The sequence below is a fragment of the Canis aureus genome, chromosome 15, assembly GCF_053574225.1.
Source record: "Canis aureus isolate CA01 chromosome 15, VMU_Caureus_v.1.0, whole genome shotgun sequence".
Taxonomy (NCBI): Eukaryota; Metazoa; Chordata; class Mammalia; order Carnivora; family Canidae; genus Canis; species Canis aureus.
In genome coordinates, this window is record NC_135625.1 from 68,032,461 (window position 1) to 68,047,181 (window position 14,721).

The following is a 14,721-nucleotide window of genomic DNA, read 5'->3' on the forward strand; positions in this document are numbered from 1 at the left end:
CTGCATCTCTCATGAATAAATAAATAAAATCTTAAAAATTTTTTAAGTTGTGTTTTTGAACACTGATGTAAGAAGTAACCATGCGCCTTCGCCGGCAGCAGGGCTAAGTGCACCTCCCGGGTTCCCGGGAGGCCCCAACGTTCACCCGTGCAATTAAGCCACAGCTGTGCACGGAAAGAATCGCTTCCCCACAATCTGGGCTTTAACGTGGGGAGGAGGCTGCATCCAGGAAAAGAAAGGAAAAAACAAAACAAAACAAAAACCTTGATACATATCACCTTTGGACATTTATTCCCAGAGTTCAAAAAGGAAGAAAAGAAAGAAAACAGAGGAAAGAAAGGAAAGGAAAGAAAGGAAAGAAAGGAAAGGAAAGAAAGGAAAGAAAGGAAAAAGAAAGAAAGAAAGAAAGAAAGAAAGAAAGAAAGAAAGAAAGAAAGAAGAAAGAAAGAAAGAAAGAAAGAAAGAAAGAAAGAAAGAAAGAAAGAAAGAAAGAAAGAAAGAAAGAAAGAAAAAAGAAATGACGATGACCACAGAGTAAAGCAACACTAAGCACCAAGCTCAGGCTCCCCTGGGAGGTGTGGCCCCAGGTAGGGGCCACCTGGACTCACCTGGATGGTCTGGCACGGCCGAGAGCAGCAGATGGTGCAGGGGTCCCACCCCCGGGAGCCTGCGAACGACAGAGCACGGGTCATTCTGGTCCCCCAGCCTCCAGCCCCCCAGAAGGCAGGACACCGCCGCTCCCGGTTTGGTCGCAGGTGGGAAGTCAAACGCGGTGACCGCGCCCAGCAACTGTGTGGGTAGGAATCTCCCCCAACTCCGAAGGAAGGCAACCGAGGCTCAAGGGGTGTGCAAGGCCCTGCCCAAGGCGGGGGACACAGGAGACCCTTCCACGACGCGCCAGCTCCTTTCCGCGTCCGGGCCCACGCCTCAGGCGATGCCGGGGACGTGTACAGCGGGACGCCCGGAGCCCCCGGCCCTCCCTCCTGCATCCCAGTGACCCTGGGCCTGGGGAGCCCTTCTCAGGCTCAGACGCGCCCCTTCCCCGTGCCCCACTGGGCACCCGGCTCATCCTGGCTCCAGACTGAAGGAAGGGACAAAGAATCCCCAGGCTCCTTGGGATCGGAGACGGAATCCCAGCAGTCACCCCAACGGCGTCCGAAGCCAGTGGCCAACCAGAGGCCGTGACCCGGGCTCCCACCCCCCCGGGGACCGGGGGCCACCAGGTGACACTGGGACAGCGGCCCCTCGGCTGCCCGGACGCTCGCTGTCTCTGTGCATCTTTACTCAGGAGAAAAGAATCCGCCTACACTCGGGGTTCAGACACGCACGCCTCCGGGCACACACAGCGCGGTTCACGGCTGAGGAATGACCCAGAAGGCCCCCCGCCCCCCGGCCCCCCGCCCCCTTGGTACGGGCCCCAAGCCCCCAGCGTTCCCGCCGCCTGCCTCCCCGGGAAGCCTCCCGGGCACACCCCGCTCTCAGGGCCCGGGTGCCTTGGGGAGAACGCAAGCGTTTCCTGGGCTCCCTGCTGGTGCCCCCCCTCCCCCGCCTCTGCCCCGCCAGGCCCCCTTCACCCCCGCCCCTCCCCGCTCTGGCACATGCTTATCGCGGTGGCTCCCAGCGGCCTGCGAACCGAGGAAGGGCCGGGGGTGCCTGTGCAATCTGCAGCAAAGGTCACAAGGCGTCAGGGAAGCCGCCAGCCCACGACGCCCCAGGAGCCCCTCCGCTGGACCCGAGCCGACCTGACACCCTGCTGAGGCCACCGGCCCCCACGCTGGCAGTGGTCCTGGGGCCACACACGGGAAGCCAGTCCCCCTGGCGGGGCGGCCGCTCCACCCTCGAACACTCTCTAGCTCAACGCGCTGCCCCGGCGACTGACCCGCGTCTCTTCTGCTCACAGAGGTGCTTTTACACGACAAACAGGCACCGCAGGCGCAGCTCTGCAGCCCAGGATGCGAGCCCACGTCCCTTCCCGGAGGAGACAGGTGACACCTGCGCGCGCACACCGCGTCCTGGATTAGAGGCGCACGCGGCCCCCGGGCTCAGGCCCCCGGGCTCAGGGCGGCTGATGCCTTTGCTGGGAGGAGCTGGGCCAGGTGTGGTCGGGGGCCAGGCTCCTGAGAAGCTGTTAGGAGCACCTGCCCCAGGATGCACACGCTGCCACCTGCACCTGCGACACAGGCAGCGCCCTCCCCGGGCTCAGCGGCAGCCGCAGCCACAACAGGAACCCCGTCCCTACCCCAGCTGCAGTTAGGGACCTGCTCTCCATACATGGATCCTGCACTGACCCGACCACAGCTCTCGGGCAGACCCGCAGCCGCCACGCAAACCTCACCCCTTCCTACAGCCGGGCTCGGAAGAGGCCCCCATACGGAGCCCCACCCTGCAGAACCCTGAACCCTGGCCCCCTCCTAGGACCTCACCCCAGCCCCCCTACAGACCCTGCTCCGGAGCCTTTCTACAGACCCACCCCCGACCCCCTCCTATAGAATCCCCCCAGATTCCATCCTACAGACCACATGCCAGGCCCCACTTCCTACAGACCCTACCCCCAATCCCCTCCTACAGACCCCACTCCAGCACCCCCTTCTAGACCCCACCTGCAGCCCCCCTCCTACTGGACCCCACCTGCAGCCCCACGTCCTACAGATCCCGCCCTGCAGCCCCCGTCCTACTGGACCCCACCTGCAGCCCCACGTCCTACAGATCCCGCCCTGCAGCCCCCGTCCTACTGGACCCCACCTGCAGCTCCCCATCCTATAGACCCCACCTGCAGCCCCCCATCTTACAGGGCCCCGTTGTCAGACCCCGTGGGTAGCTCTAGACCAGGTAACAGTGTCCTAAGCTCTGGCGAGGGCCCCTGGCCTGGCAGCTCACACCCTGGCCCCCCACAGGACAGGCCTTGAGGGGCGGCTGGGCTCCTGCCTGCATCTTGCCAGCTGTGGCCTCATGGGAGACACCGTGGGTGACTTGATCCAGACGGCAGGGACCTCCCGAGGGCCTGTGGCTCCTGGGCCTGCCCCTGGGAGGCAGCAGCAGAACCAGACCAGGCCCACCCGCATCTCTGCTCGCTCAAACAGCCTGCGCCGCCCCAAGCCTAGCCCCGCAGCAGGGGGCCGGGTGCTCCCGGGGACACTGCCTGGTGGTGACCGATAAAGGACGCCGTGTGCACCACCCCAGACGCCCGCTCCGAAGGCCTCACCGTCCGATCCAACGACTCCCACCGGCCTGCGTTTCTGGAAAGAAGCCACAGGGCACGGGGGTCGGGACACTGCGTCCACACCTACAGCGGCCACCGCCTGGGCCAAGAGGGGCCCCACAAGGACTCCCCAGAACCAGGCCCGCGCAGTAGCTAACGAGCCCCCCGACCCTGCAGAGAAAGGGGCTCAGGCCCACCTCGCGGCAGGGGGGTCCGCTCCAACGCTGGCGGGCCGGGCCTGGAGGCCACCACACAGGCTCACAGACGGACCCGGCTAGGGGGCGGGGGGCAGCAAGAGGGGGGACCCTGGGGCGGGCAGGTGGAGCCAGGGAGTCACAGGGGGCCAGCTGTCCCCGCAGGGCCACGCGGGGCGGCCAGTCCTTCAGAGGGAAGGCCTGCCCCCAAGCGAGGACCCCGCGGGCTCCAGCTGTGTGACTTTGGACGGGTGCCTCGGGCTCCCCATCTGCAAAATGGGCTACCGGGTACAGCAAGCCCTCTGGGGGGTGCTGTGGGGCCAGGGCAGGTCCGGCTTGGGGCAGGGGCACCCTTGGCACCTGGGATTCCCGCACATTCTGGAAGCCAGGAGGACGAGCAGACCTGCCTGATGAGGCCCGCGCCAGGGGCGGTGTCCCCGAGTTGGCACCCGGTGGGCTGGACAGGTCCCGTGGGCAGATGAGGCTAATGTGGTGCTGTGTCCCCGCAGTCCCCTGCTGTGTGCCACGGGTGGGTGCCCCCCCTCCCCATCCCGGCCACAGCCCTCCTTCCAGCCCCCCCAGCACGGTCCACCCCTCCGGTGGACCCAAGACCTCTGCACGTGTCCCATGGGTCCGGAACGCTCGCCCCCACTCAGCCCGGCTCCCGGGAGCCGCCGCCTCCTCCCCAGCCAGGCACCCCCGGTCCCCGGCCCCGCTGCTGCGTCCTGGGAGGGCCCAGACCCCAGCGGCACGGGAGCAAGTGGCCGCAAGTGGCCGCGGGCGTTCTCATCCGTGAGGATGCTCGGGGCCCTGGCTCCCACGGCCCGTCCCCAGCAGCGGAGACAGCACTTGGGCTGTGGGAGGAGGGAGGGAAGGAGCCCTCAGGGCGGCCGGGCCGTGTAGAGGCTCGGAGGGGACGCTGTGACACTTTGGTGACGAGTGCCCAGGTCACTGTATCCTTAGGACACCCCGACCCGGCTGCCGCCACGGGCACCCCCATCCCTGGACACGGGAACGTGGGGCATCTTGTTCCTCACCAGGCTGACCCTGAGCCCACTGGGGGCGAGGGGAGGGGGGCCCCGGGGCTGGAGATGACGGGCTGCCTGCGCCCCCGCTTCTCACCCTCTCCAGTTTGGGGGGAGGAGCAGAGAAAGCCCCTGGGTGCAGCGTGCAGGGCAGGGAGGCCGCGGGGCCGAGGCGCGGGGCTCAGGGGCTGCACCCCCGGGCTGAGGGCCCAGAACCCGCAGCGTGAACAGTTCCGTCCAAAGGAACAAAAGGGGCGGTTGCGTAACCGAGGCCAGATTTCCAGGAAGCAGGGCCCTGGCTGGCGGTGGCGCAGGGAGCAGGCCTCGGTGCCCAGGAGGGAGGCGCTCGGAGCCGCGCGGGCACACGGAAAAAATAAACTGAAAACCTTGTTCAAAGGCAACAGCCAGCCCCGTGCAGCTGACACACCTCAGGGCAATCACGCCCGCCCTCCCCACCCGCAGGCAGGGGTGCAGGGGTACAGGGGCACGCGCCTTCCCGGGCGGCCTGACCTTGGAAACTGACGCCTCCTTCCGTGACCCAGTTTCCTCACCTGGGAAGTGGCAGGTAAACATCCGCAGCCCCACCGTGCCACCCAGGACACGAGACACGAGATGCCCCCAGGCAGCCTTCCCGGGCCTGGGCAGCCGGCCAGCCCCACCGAAGGACGACCCTGGAGACAAAGTCACATGGGGAGGCGCACCCTGAACTCCCCTCAACCACCAGCAGCGGTTGCCATGGAACCTGGGGGGGGGTGGGGACCTGCAAGGCTCAAGTTAGGAAGGGAAAGAGCCCGCAATAATCCCACGCTCCCAACACCCCGGCCGAGATCCTATCTGTGCTCATTTGTCCCCGACACCCAGATTCTGGAGGTGCAGGCTGGGGCACACCATATGGAAGCAGGACGTGGGGGGCGGGGGCGCTTGCTGAGGGCCGGGGGCCCGGGGCGGGGCAGGGGGCACAGAGCTCTCCCTGGAGCCTGGGGTCCCCAGGAGGGGGACCCGGGGGAGGGGCGTCCGACGCAGTGCTATGTGGAGCTCCTACGGCCCCTTGGCTGCGGAACGGGGACAGGAGCCCATGGAGCAGGGGCGCCGGCGACACCCCGGGTGCCAGGAGCATGTGGCAGCCCCAGGCCGCAGGCCCGAGCGGGGAACTCACCGAGCTGCTGAGGGGCCCGGCCCCGCTCCTTCCCGACTGCGCCTGGCCTCCCACCGCCGGCTCCTTCCCTGTGCCCTCTCCCCGCCCCTGGCAGCAGGTGGGTGCCCGCCCCCACGGCTGGAGAAGTCTCAAGGGCAGCGGCGCCCGCAGGCACGCCCAGCCCAAGCGGCAGCACGCATGCCTGCACCAGGGCACGGCCCGGGGCCCTGCACCCCCCACCAGGCAGGGCTGTGTCCTCAGGGTGACACCCACCCTCCGGGGAGCCGGGCTGTTGCCGGGGGCGGGGGGGGGCACCCAGGGTCTCCACTATCCAAAGGCCCCACCCCCGCCCCAGCCCAGGCAGCCTGGATTGACTCCTGGGCGGCAGGTGTGTGGCCTGCACCCGGAGCCCGGCAGGTGCCTGGCGCCCTCCCCGCCCTCCCCGCCCGCACCTGCCCTCCGCCCCTTTCCGTTCGCGCCAAACCCAGAAGTGACCACAAAAACAATGCTGAAGTGTGTCGCCGGGCCAGGGGAGCAGCGGGCTCGCCCCAGTCCCCGGGCGCCCAGATAAAAACATAGACGGGGCTGGGCATGCGTCAGATACGCCAAGCCCGTCCCTGGTCGCCCAGGGTCGCGAGAGGAAGGGCCCGCAGCAGGGCACGCCCCCCCCCCCCCCCCCCCCGGGTCTGCACCGGCAACCAGCCCAGTTTCATCAGTAGCCGGTCGTGCCCCTGGAATTCAGGGGACAGCCTAGTGGGCTCACGCACAATTACGCCTCACGCACGCTTACTCTTGTGTCTTCATCGATCAGTGCGTCACGGGAACTCCTCTCCCCCTGGAGGACTCGGAGCCTTTCCTGGGACAGGAGGTCCCCCAGGCGGGTGGCAGGGCAACCGTGTCCCCGAGTCTGCAGCAGCGTTAACCCTGGGGCCGCGCATGTGCAAGTAGGAGTGAGCGCCCGGCTGCGGAGCCTGGACTGAGCGATGTGGGGGCGACGGCCGGGGTGCTGAGCACGCACCCCCCGCATGTGCAGACGGGAGGGTGTCGGGCAGGGCGGAGGGGCCACCATGGCAGGGGCCGGCTGAGACAGCGCTTGTGGCCCGAGGGGCATGTGCTTTGTTGGCGGGCTCCTGTCTTGCCACCGAGGCTGTCACAGGGGCCAAGGGACCGGCGGGGGGGGGGGGGGGGGGGGGGGTCATACTCAAGAGGAGAAGGATGCACAGTGCCCTGGGGGCTCAGTGGGCTGAGGAAGGAAGGGAGGGAGGGAGGGAGGGAGGAGGGAGGGGAAGGAAGAGGAAGTGGGAGGGAGGGAGGGAGGGAGGACGGAGGAGGGAAGGGGGCCTCCAGGCGGCCTGACGACCCACCATCAACGCCTTATCAGCGCATTGCGATCAATCGATTCCCCATCCTGGCGGTCGTCGCACGAGCAGCGGACGTTCCCGTGCCTAGGACGCGCACGTGGGCCCATTCCCAAGCGAAACCACCAACAAAAAGCACAGAAATGCAAACCCAGCGCGTCGTGGGTACACGGCAGAGGGGACGGCAGCTCACGCTGGGCAGGAGGGCTAAGGCTGCACCCCTGGGTCGCCCTCGGCGGCACGGCCTGGGGACGCACAGATGCCAGCAAGGCCCCGAATGGGGAAACACGAGATGCACAAATATGGAGGCTCGACCACGGCCGGATCCACGTGAAGCTGTGGGCCACGTGCCGTGGATTCTCGTAAGCACGGTCTGCAGAAGCACACGACAGCCCAGCCCAGGAGTGTGTTTGAGTGTGCGATGCTCCTGCGGGCGCTGGGCCCTCCCCCCCTGCAGGAGGCCACGGCCACTCTGGACACCCCCGGGCCCCCCGCCCGCCGGCCCCACTCATCACGTGGCCTCCGTCAACACTTCAGGAGGCGTCCCCAGAAGAGAATCGGGGGGCTTAACCCCGGAGCCCCCAAGGCCGGCGCGCGGCTGCCCGACGCTCACCCGTCCCGGTCTCCCGAGCTCTGGCTTTGCGTGTCTGGTCATATATCCCACGGGCTGTCGGAATCGAGGTCGCCGAACGCAGAACGGGCCCCGCGGGAGGCCGCTAACCTCCCGGCCCTGCGCTTCCCGTAAGGGGGGGACCGGGGCTTGCTGTGGTTCTGCTCTGACTCCTGGCGGGGCTGGGCCGAGGGGCAGCCTCCCCCCCCCCACCCCTGCCCCCGGGGCCCACACGCCCGGGGCCAGCCAACTTCCCCGGACCAGGCACATGACCTCGCCAGCTTCCTTCTGCGCCCTGGGAGGCCGTTGGGCTACTTGCGGTCTGCAACTTGGCACATTTAAACTCTTTCACTTTCTCGCGAAAAATGGCTGGCAGGAATGCAGCCTTTAAACAAAACCTTACCTCTTAGCCTATTTTCAGCCCCGAGGCGAAGTTCACACACGAAAAGGGGATGGAGAACTGTCAGAGAGCGGTTTCTCTCTATTCGCCAGTTCTCAGCATCCCCCAAAGCACCTATTGGAAGAGTTGGGTTTGGGTTGGTTTTTATTTTTTTCTTCCTTTTCTTTTTCTTTCATTTATTTATTTTTTTTTTGTAGGATCTTTATTCAAAATCTGTTGCAGGTGCCAGAAAGTGGTGTCTGGGGAATCCCTGGGTAGCGCAGCGGTTTAGCGCCTGCCTTTGGCCCAGGGCGCGATCCTGGAGACCTGGGATCGAGTCCCGCGTCGGGCTCCCGGCATGGAGCCTGCTTCTCCCTCTGCCTGTGTCTCTGCCCCGCCCCTCTCTGCGTCTATCATAAATAAATAATCTTTAAAAAAAAAAAAAAAAAAAAGGAAAGCAGCATCTGGACCCAAAGTCAGAGCTGACTGGCCTCCTAACGGGATTCGAGTGCACCTCTGCACCCTCCTCGGGCAATCCCCAGGACAGGCCACTGCGCGCCTCGTGGTGGGACCCGCAGGCCAGGACCAGCGTGGGGACAGCGCCCGGACTCCACTGCCGGGAAACAAAGAGCGAGCAAGGTGCACAAGCCTCTCCCCAAACCCGCAAGAGCCCTCGGGCAGCCACACAGGACGTTCCTCATTGTCTCTGCACACGCGGGTCCCCGGACGGGACGCGGTTTCCGCCGAGGATGCAACTTTCTTCCTTGTCTTTCACGGAACCGCATCCCGGTGCTCGCAGGAAAATAAGTCGCAAGCAGAGCCGCCGTACGGGTCCCGGGAGAGCAGGACGAGGTGGGCAGAGCGGGGAGGCCGGAACGGCCCTGGCTCCTGACTCTCAGGGTGAGGGTGCCCCTCTGCATGCAGGGTGCACCCCACATGGGGGCGGCCCCCCCAAAGGCTCCGAGGCACTTGGGCGACCGGAGGGACACAGCTGCCTGAGGCCCCAGGCTCCCTAAAAAGATGCTCCAGGGGAGGCCGGGACACCCCAGACACTCACCGGCAAGCCCCAGCCCTGACACGGAACCAGAGTCTTCTTCTCTGGGGCAGATTCCAGCCTGTAGACCCGGGGACTTGCGTTCGCTGGAAAACACCTCCTCAGGCCCTTGCCCGGGAGACGAGCGGCCGGGCGAGCACGGACGCCAGTGGGAATGAGCGCCCGGCAACCCCGGGAGTGGGCCCGTGGGCGCTGGCAGCTGGCGGCAGGGGGCCGGGGCGCTGGCAGCCCACGCCGGACAGGATGGACATGGCACGAACGGTCAGCCGCTCCCGGACACCAGGCCGACGTGTCCCTGCACCCGGGGCCCGGCCGCCAGCGGCGCGTAGCTCACCCCGGCTTTCGCTATGGCTCACTGTGCGAGGCTCGGCATGGCTGGGGGGTCCCCCTTAATTTGGGGAGGTTCCCAGAGGGCCCGTGACCGGTGGCCCGGGTGCGCCAACCCGGAGCGCCTTTCCCCGGGCGCTCTCACCGCAGCTGCAAAAGCCCCAGGCCCGGATGTTAACTTTAGGTGCAGGAGAGAGAACGGGAAGGCCGCGGCGAGCGTGGACCAAAGTCTGGCCTGTGGGTAGATCCAGGTGGGGCGGGGGCCCGGTTTCCGGGGAAATCTAGGACGCCAGGTCTTGGAGATGGCCCTGCCAGCAGCTGCAGACGGAGCCAGGGGCAAAGGTCACTGGAAGAGGGTTCCCCCCCCCCCCCCCCGCCCCCGGCCCCAGCATCCCCTGCCTCGCACTCACGCGACCCAAGGCCAGGCGGGCCCGGGCAGCGGCCAGGGCTCCCGAGGCCTCCTCGCCACAGCGGAGGCCGGTTCCCAGCCCGGCCCGACCCCCAGGGCCCTTCAGAACCAGAGCTGCTCCTTCTGCCTCCCAAACCCCCGCCCCTGTTCCTCCGCATGGCTGCAGCTTCGCCCACGTGCGGGCTCACGGGGGATGCGTCACCCCCGGGCGGCCCCACGCCGTCCCAGAAGCGCCCTCGGGAGGCACCGGGAGGGACCCCTGCGCTGCCGTCCTGGCAGCCACACGGCCAGGAAGGCCACGGGGCTGCGCACCTGGGTGGGCTCCGGGTGGGACAGACCCCGCCGGCCACCACCTCGCACCCCTGACCCGCTCCCCTCGGCCCCGAGGGCACGAGTCCGGCCTAACCTCCCTCATCCTCATTCCAAACACAGCCGCACCCCGGTTCCAGCGCACGCGTCACGCACCACCCACGGGGGCACTGTGCACCCGTGCACTGCCTCCCCGGACTCGTTTCCTGTCCCAGGAGCGGGTGTGAGGGCGGCCGCCCCATCCCCACCTGCTTCGCTCCCCCCATGGGCAGGTCGTCGGAGCAGGTGAGGCACAGTGGAGGGAACGGGAACCTGAGCTTGGCGGGGGATCCTGGCTTCCCCGCCGCTGCCCGGGGCCCCCGCACCGTAACTTGGTCCTAGCAACACTGCCCCCCGTGGGGAGCGAGCCTGCACCCGGGTCGTGGCCCAAGGGAGCCTCAGGGGCACAGGGCGGTCCCCAAACACCCCCCCACCCCCTCTGAGGACGCCCGGCAACCCTCCTGGAGCCCCTCCCAGAGCCGCAGAAAGATGAGGGCCCCACAAGCTCCAGCCTCACGCCACCCCTTCCTGGCGCGTGACCGATGGCGCCACCCCTTCCTGGCGCGTGGGCCGGCCCGAGCCCGATGCTCCGTGTGCTCGTGATGCTTCCCCAGCCTCCCCGAGACTCAGTTTCCTTCCCTCCATCCACTCCACACGCCCCTTTAACTGGGGTGCCCTAGGGGCTCCTGCGGTCCCCATCCTGGTGAGCACAGGTGAACCGGGCCACGGCTCCTGCATCACCGACATTTCCAGGTGAGAGTCTGGGCAGCGCTCGCTCACGTGTGCTTTTATATCCGGGTCCCCCTCGGCTTTTACTGAAACCACAGGCGTTGAGTGTGACCGAGTGGAAGGCCCCCGCTACCGCCCGCAGGACTCCCGAGGACTTCCCCGGCCTCCTGAAGATCGCGGATCACAGAACAAGGACATTTGCACGTCTCTGCTGCCCGAAGCAAGAGCACGTCATTGCCTCTGGCAACTGTGCTGGCGTGGGATGCACAGACCCCGGCGGGGCAGCCCAGGTGCAGCCACATGCACGCGCACGCTCCCGGGGTCCGTGACTTCCAGAGAACACAGGCCTCCCCTCACCAAGCAGCGCCTGCGCCGGTGCTTCGAGGCGGGCCGCAGCGAGGAAGTGGTCGGCACCCAACCACGCCGCACGTACAAGGGCGGGGGCAAGGAACTCGCGCGGAGGCTGCCGTGGGAGGAGCCGGCGGCAGAAGCCAAGGCCTCCAGGTGCTTCCGCGAACCTTCGAGGCAGAGCCCGCACCCACCACCTGCCACGCGCAAGCCCGAAACTGATGCTTCCAAATCCTGCGATAAGGGAGCGACGTGACAGGGGGTTCCTTCCGTCGTCTCAAGGTCCCGGTGCCCCGCTCCACGGCATCACTTCCTGACTACCTGGGGCCTTTGGGAAATTCCGTCACGGCCACTGGTGAGGGATGTGACTCGTGACTCAGGCAGCGGCGGCTCATGGGCCACAGGTCCTGACAGTCACGCCGTCCTGGTGTTGACCTCCCCACCCACCACCACTTCCTCCAAGTGTGACTGAAGGCAAAGCAGAACCAACAAGGTCCGAGAGCACGTCCGCATGCGCATGCATGGCATACAGGTGCACGCGCCAAACACACATGCACACGCAATGCCGTACACACACACATACACAGGCACACGCCCTACCACACGCACACGCTGTACACACGCACATGCCGTAGACATGCACACGCCCTACACATGCACACGCCCTACACACGCACACGCCCTACAAGGCACACGCCGTAGACATGCACACGCCCTACACGTGCACACGCCCTACCACACGCACATGCCGTACACACGCACATGCCGTAGACATGCACACACCCTACACATGCACACGCCATATACATGCACACGCCGTACACATGCACACGCCATAGGCATGCACACACCATACACATGCACACTCCGTAGACATGCACACACCCTACACATGCACATGCCATATACATGCACATGCCGTACACATGCACACGCCATAGACATGCACACACCATACACATGCACACACCATACACATGCACACACCCTACACATGCACACTCCGTAGGCATGCACACGCTGTACACATGCACATGCACACACCATGCACACGCAGTCCATGCACGCACACACCATACACACACACCATACACATGCACATGCACACGGACACCATGCACACGCACTCCATATACGCACACACACAGGTGCAGCTAACAGGACCCAGTCTGGAAACTGGCCTCAGCCTGTGTAACCTGACACCTGATGTCACCTGCAACAGAAACCACCCATTGTCTTCACTTTAATTAAACAGAGAAGTCTGTAAATAGCCGCCTCAAATTTCAGAAGCTATTCTACGCCACCTGTGCTCCCGCGGGAGAAACCACAATAGCCAAGCACAAACAATCCGGGCGTGAGCACCGGGGGCCAGGTAAGGGCTCGCACCTGCGTCCCCTGCAGACGCTGGCAACACCCAGAGCACCTGACACATGGCCACCACCAGGCGGGGACACAGCCTCCATCATAGGCAAAAGCCACTCTGAAAGAATGAGCTTCTCAGACTCAGGGCAGCCGCACTGGCCCCTGGGGTTGTCCCCAGGCCGAGGCCGCCATGTGCTGCCCGGGAGCCCTGGCCACGCCCAGGCTAGTTCACATCTGCGCAGTGAAGGGCATCCTGGTGAAAAGCCACACCTGCACCCAGAGAGCGCCCAGGCCCGTTCCTGCACCGCTGCGATGGACACTGGCTGGACACTGACAGTCGAGTACAGACGGGGTGGGAGAAACCGGCAATGCCGTGCCCGGGGCATCAGCGACAGCCTCAGTGGACAGGCCTGCAAGCCACCTGCCGGCCAGAGGTCGTGCACCACCCGCACCCCGACCTGGGCTCCCCGACGTCTCCCAGTAGGGCTTGGGAGAAAGGGGCCCCCTACGTGTCTGTCACAGGACCTGCACCCTCAGGGAGCAGATGGCACGCTCCGGAACCCATCAAACCGACTGTCCCCAGCCAGATGGCAAGAGAACAATGGTCAGAAAGAAACCTGCAGAGGCCTTGACCGCCCCCTCGCATCCACGGCACGAACAAGGCTTTCTCCCGTGTCTCCTGCATGCCCAGCCAGTGGCCGAGATTTCGCAAGCTCCGTTCCATCAGCTCCTTGCCGCCACCCGCCCGGGGGTGGAGGCCCAGGTGCCAGAGGACCACGTGCGAGGTCCTGGGGGCCTCCAGGTGCGTCGTGACCTGCGTGGGCCGTCCCCTGACACTGGCCCCTGCGTGGGCTCGCAACCACTGAGGTGTTCAGCCTGAGCCACACATCCGGCACCGTCCCCCTGCCCCTTGCCGACAGGCCGACTCTCCGGGCCCCCCTTGTCCGCAGGCCCCCAGGAGGCTCAGCCCGTGTCGGACCCATCAGCCAAGTCAACGTTGACGAAGGCCGGGTCGCCTCCTGCAACCAGCCTGCCAGCTGGGGTGTGAGGACTAATCAAACTGCACACCCCACTTCAACCCCTGCAGTAACCTGAAGAAAGATCTGTAGTAGAACATCCTAGAACAACGGCCACCAGGGGGACAGCCCAGGGTTCAGAGCGTGTCCCAAACGCCCCACACAGTCCCAGGGACGTCCCTGCCCAGCAGACAAAGCCGCTATCAGGGCGTCAGGTCACCAGGTCAGGCCCCAGCATGTGGCCAGGTCCTGCTGGCAAGGCCCATCACCGCCCCAGAACCGACCCAGCGGCTCATGGGCTGAAGGAGCTGAGCCGAGGTGTTCTGGAACGTCTCGGGAGGGAACCTGGCACCTGGGACGTCTATGGAGCCAGTGAACACCCGGCCGGGGGGAGGCCCGGGGGCGGGAGGGGGTGGACAGACGGCAGCTGGACCTGGGGCTGCTCGCACGGCTGCAGCAGGGGGTGTTCGCAGCCCGGAGCCCACGGCCTCAGGTGGCAGGAAGGCAGCCATAAGCTCCCACACCTGAAGACTGACGAGTCGCCACGAGCATCAAAGACCGAGCGTGGAGGGGAGGCCCAGGGGCTCACCGAGGACACAGGGCCAGGGCGCCTGGGGCCGAACCTCGCTGGGCGTTCCCCACTTCCACGAAGGCCTCCTTGGGGTGTCCAGGTCACCCACCTCCGCAGGCCCCTGGGACACCATGACACGAGTCACCTTGTGGCCACGTTCCGCCCTGAAGGAGACGGCCCGAGACCCCTGCGGTCACGGAGGCAACCGACTAGGAAACCCAGGCTGACGTCCGGGATCAGGAAGACGGACGTTACAGAAGCAGACCTGGCTCTGACCACTATGGAACGTGTGCAGATGGCCGGCAGCTGAGGCCAGGCGTGGGTGCAGAGGCCCTGTGAGTGCAGCAGCGGGTCCCGTCTGAGGCCCCGAGGGAGCCACGTGGAGGAGGGGATGAGCCGGGAGCCCGGACGCGGCAAGGACTCACTCACCTGTTCCAAGCGCCCCTGCGCACAGCGGCGAGTCACCACCTAAAACGAGAAGAAACAGGGTCAGCAGACAGGCTCCCAGGAGAAGCTGCGTGACATCGGCTAGGGCCCGGCCCCGACGCCAAACCCCCGGGACCCCCTGCTCACAGCCACGGTTTCCGCATCACAGACGCGCAAAGCCCTGCAGCTAAGACAATCCCGACCGTGTTCTCGGCTTTTCCAAAGTCCAGC

General features: G+C 65.9%; 1 protein-coding gene across 12 annotated transcripts in view; it reads right to left on the bottom strand.

The window, feature by feature from the left end:
* Nucleotides 1-14,721, bottom strand: part of TNS3 (tensin 3) — a 157,317-nt gene that overhangs the window by 91,959 nt on the left and 50,637 nt on the right. For 9 of the 12 annotated variants that reach the window (XM_077850338.1, XM_077850336.1, XM_077850335.1 and 6 more), the window contains 2 exons: nucleotides 14,494-14,532; nucleotides 609-667 (listed from right to left, as the gene is read on the bottom strand). In XM_077850338.1, coding sequence (XP_077706464.1) covers nucleotides 609-667; nucleotides 14,494-14,532 — 98 coding nt within the window. Of the gene's footprint in view, nucleotides 1-608; nucleotides 668-6,343; nucleotides 6,638-7,524; nucleotides 7,705-14,493; nucleotides 14,533-14,721 lie in introns of those variants that run through there. The other 3 variants (XM_077850342.1, XM_077850340.1, XM_077850337.1) reach the window with 3 other exon arrangements.